Genomic DNA, 4,134 nt, shown 5'->3' on the forward strand with positions numbered 1-4,134 from the left:
CGCCGGCGCCAGAAGGGCCTCGCTTAGGACCAAGCCGTGACTTGGAGTAAATTTTATCCTAAAAAAAGAGACTCAGCGCGCTGGAGATGAGATGCTCTTGGTAACCAGTGTGCGTCTTCTTTCAGATAATTACTTAAGATTCTGCTAACGCAAGATTTATATCTCAGCATTTCATATTTTAAAAATATACTCCATTCGTCCACAATTTAATGCCCTACTTGCCTTTAAAAATCTGTCCACAATTTAATGCCATATTCTCCTTTTTGTACCATTTTACTCTTCTTATTTTCCTATATTTACTACTCTTTGTCACTAATGGACCCACCTTAAAACACCTTTATCATTTTTATATTCTATATTTACTACACTTTATCACTAGTGGACCCACTCACAACATCTTTATCACTTTAGTCAACTATCTTTATCACTTTAGTCAACTACCCTTATATTTCATCCACATTACCTTTTCCAGCTTTATTAGTCTCCGTGCCCACACCAAAGTGGGGCATTAAATCGTGGACGGAGGGAGTATCCACTGAGGTAATGGCTTCTTCCATCATGCTGCTAGTGTTGACACACTATCATCTTTTTTTCCAACTTTTCTTGCTTTCTCCTCAAATCTTCTATCATTACTATGAATCATAACACTGAATAAGCACATAACAGGAAAAGTAAAAGTGCAACCATGCCATGAAAAAATCTTATTTAAATTCCTCCAACTCTCTCATTCCTTTCCACCAACAAATGACTGCTCTATTGGCCTTCTCCCTCATCCTTCTCTCCACACATGCCATACTCACCCATGCCATATTTTCCGAGCAGTCCCTCGAAACGCAGAGCGCTCACCGTGCCGAGAAGGTGAGCCATCTGCACTTCTACTTCCACGACATTGTCAGCGGGAAAAACCCGTCTGTCATTAACGGAATCATAATCCAGTCTTGATGAAGTCGCGGGTGAAGAAGAATGCGAGGGCAATCAGCCATGGGATGGGGTCGCCAAAGGCCGAGAACGCCGCCGCGAATGTCAGCATTTTGGTAAGGATGCAGGTGCCCAGCTATGCGCGACATGCCATCGGGTGCCGAGACGAACCAAAGGATGACTCCCGTGGCGATGGTGGCGAGTAGCGGCTTCATGGCGGCTCCCTGCCACGGCTGGGGGTCTGGTGGCACTGCGGCTACTGGAGCCTGCATTGTGAGTTTGCGGCGTGCCGCGACGGGGATGATGAATGCGGAGCTGAGACGATCATGGTGTGTGACGGTTGTTGGTGATTGCTTGGATTCGACGTCGAGCTCGTCAACCTCCTTTGACGAGGATGTACAGCGGAGAGAGTGAAGGAGAGGGGAATGGTGGTGGATATATAGTGGGTCCCACTCAGAAAAAAAAGAAAAAAAGAAAAAAAGTTAACGGTAAGAATTAACGGCCGTTAATTAACTTGCTGGGTTTAAATGCACCCGTTTTATGGACTCTGGATGTGTATTTGGGCCAAGGTCGAGAATGGGGAGGGATACGCTCTAGGGGTGGATTTGTACCTTAACCCTATTTAAATTAAATAAATGCATGTATCTATCAATTCATTGTGACCCATATATATCACTAAAGATCGTAATGATGATCAAGTTGAAAATGATTCAATAATATATTCATATTTTAGTTAGTTATCATAGTATTCATAATTGTTACTCTATCCGTAACAAAAAAACATGTTTAGTTTGTTGAGCACGAGTTTTAATAAATGTTAGATGAGTGTATTGTGAGTTGAAAATAAGTGTATAACTAACTTTTTAGGAGGGAGGGGCACAAGTTTTAAGATAAAGTTGTTGAGAATATTGAAAGTGGTAAAAATGTGCTATAATTAGTATTGAGAGTGGTATAATTAGTAGTGAAAATGTCAAAATTAAAAATAAATGGGGTATTATTAGTAGTGGGGTAGTGCCACACAGTAGATAGGAAGTTATTTGGAGGACGGAGGGAGTAAAAAAAAAAAACACACACACACACACACATCTATCTTGTTATAAATCCATCATATTATATAATACTGTCTCGGTCCACGATAAGTGCGTGTGAGCTTTTGTCATTTTAGCTTGTTCACAATAAGTGTTGTCTTTTCATTTTAGGACATATATACTTTTATACTTTATTCCATTCACACACAATATTTACAAAAATTCATATCACAAATCATTTATTAATTTATTACCTAACAAATCAATTCAGTGGGATTCTTTCTTCACTTTGCACACATCTCGCAATATATTTTTAAAGCCCGTGATCTTCTGATCATCCACACCACACTTATTGTGGACGGATGAAGTACTTAACTATTTATACTACTCTAACACAATTTTTGATCTAAATTCATTCAAGTACATCAATGCATGCATAAATTCATAGATAGATCAAACTTCCAAGTTCATCTCTTACATAATCCAATATGATACAAAGACAAAGGATAGATGGATTTATTTTTGATGAGGATGGATGCGAATAGGAAGGCCATGAGCCGGTGCCGGCGAAAGACGATTGAACAACATCTTCTCATCAGGAAAGACCTTTTCAAATCTAAACTTGGTCACTAAATTATGGATGAACACCAATATTACAAGCCTGGCGTAGCCTCTCCCGGGGCACATTCTTGCCCCTCCTCCAAACGAGACGAATGTGTAAGGCGCCGGTCCAGTCCCCTCAAACCTCGACGGGTCAAACTTCTCCGGCTCTGGGAAGTAGTCGGGATTGTAGTGGGACGAATGGGGGCTCCACATTATCTGCGAGTTCATTGTTGAGTTGAGTTGTAAACGAAGAAGAAAGAAATGAAGTGTCAAAGAATGTAGATTCGGTGTTTTATGTATATACCTTCCATCCTTTAGGAATGGTGAAACCTGCAAAGCTGATATCAGTTGTTGTCTCTCTGAATGTTCCGAATGAAGGGGGTGTTATCCTAAGGGATTCGAGCACAACGTTCCACGTGTACTTCATCTTCTCCACATCCCCCTCCGTCAGCAGCTCATCAGGGCCTTTTGATTTCGCAATCTCCATTTGCTCTGTCAAAGACAGGGGAATTAATGCATATATATAGTGAGAAGAGATTCATCAAACAGCGATATATTAATTTTTTATCAAACTCCTATTTACCTTTAAAAACCTGGTCGTAAATGTGTGGAAGTTCGGCAAGAGATTTAGTGACAATGGTGATTGCAGAGGATACTTCATAGAGGGCAGCAACAAGCACACAAACCACCATGTTAGCAACCTTGCTATCACTCATATATTTGCCGTGTTCATTAGTGACCAACAACATCTTCGACATGAGGTCCTCCCGTCCCCGGCTCATCACCAGCAGCTCCTTCCTCCGCTGCTGCGCAATCCTAACCAGCTCAGCGCGCACCACTTTGGCAGCTCCGACAGCGCGGTTGAAGTCCGTCCCGGGCAAGTTGAGAGGGAGGGACACCATGCCGTCAGTCAATAAAGAAAAGGGCTCCAGCAACTTCTCCAGCAGCTCCGGGTCCACCACATCCATGAACACCTTGCACGCCAGCTCAAAGGTGTATTTCTTGGTGGACTGCCGCACCTGCACCACCGAGTCAGCCTTCCAGCCATGGCGCAGATGCTCACGCGCCAGCCTGTCCATCGCAGGCATGTAGTCTCTCAATGCCTCCGGCTTGAAAAGGTCGCGCTTGAAGTTGTGGAACGTCTCCTCCGGTTCCTGATGCTTCACTTGGTCGAAATCTGGGAACAGGACCTTCCTCACTGATAGAGGCAGCCACGGAGTCACGAGCTTGTTCTCGTTCGTGAAGATGAACTTGTTGCCCGCTGCGCCGCATAATACCACCAGTTTCTCTCCGAACAACGACGTTGTGAAAGCAGCTGGAGAGTATTTCTGCATCCTGTCTGTCATTAATCTCTGCGAGCCTAACAGGGCGAGCTCTACATTTTCTCCGAGAATCGGCCAGCCCACGGAGCCGGGAGGTAGGTTTTTCAGATCGCCGGAGCCCTTTCTACGGATGAAGAAGACGAGATATAGAAAGAGGGGAAGAAGAAGAAGCAGAGGTTGAAGATAAAGCATCAAGGCCTCCATGCTTGTCTCGGTGTGAAGAACACAAGTGCGTACGTGCATAGAGTATTTATAATATTTAG

The 4,134-nt window shown here is 43.5% G+C and overlaps 1 protein-coding gene across 1 annotated transcript; it reads right to left on the reverse strand.

Moving 5' to 3' along the window:
- Window positions 1-2,379: 2,379 nt before the first annotated feature.
- On the reverse strand, window positions 2,380-4,134 carry LOC131010145 (beta-amyrin 6-beta-monooxygenase-like). The gene is made up of 3 exons (XM_057937560.1): window positions 3,133-4,134; window positions 2,854-3,041; window positions 2,380-2,765 (listed from the first exon to the last, which is right to left on the reverse strand). The coding sequence occupies exons 1-3, from the start codon at window positions 4,112-4,114 to the stop codon at window positions 2,463-2,465; spliced, it is 1,473 nt and encodes a 490-aa protein (XP_057793543.1). The 5' UTR covers window positions 4,115-4,134; the 3' UTR covers window positions 2,380-2,462.

This window comes from Salvia miltiorrhiza, chromosome 2 (assembly GCF_028751815.1).
Source record: "Salvia miltiorrhiza cultivar Shanhuang (shh) chromosome 2, IMPLAD_Smil_shh, whole genome shotgun sequence".
NCBI classification, from domain to species: Eukaryota; Viridiplantae; Streptophyta; class Magnoliopsida; order Lamiales; family Lamiaceae; genus Salvia; species Salvia miltiorrhiza.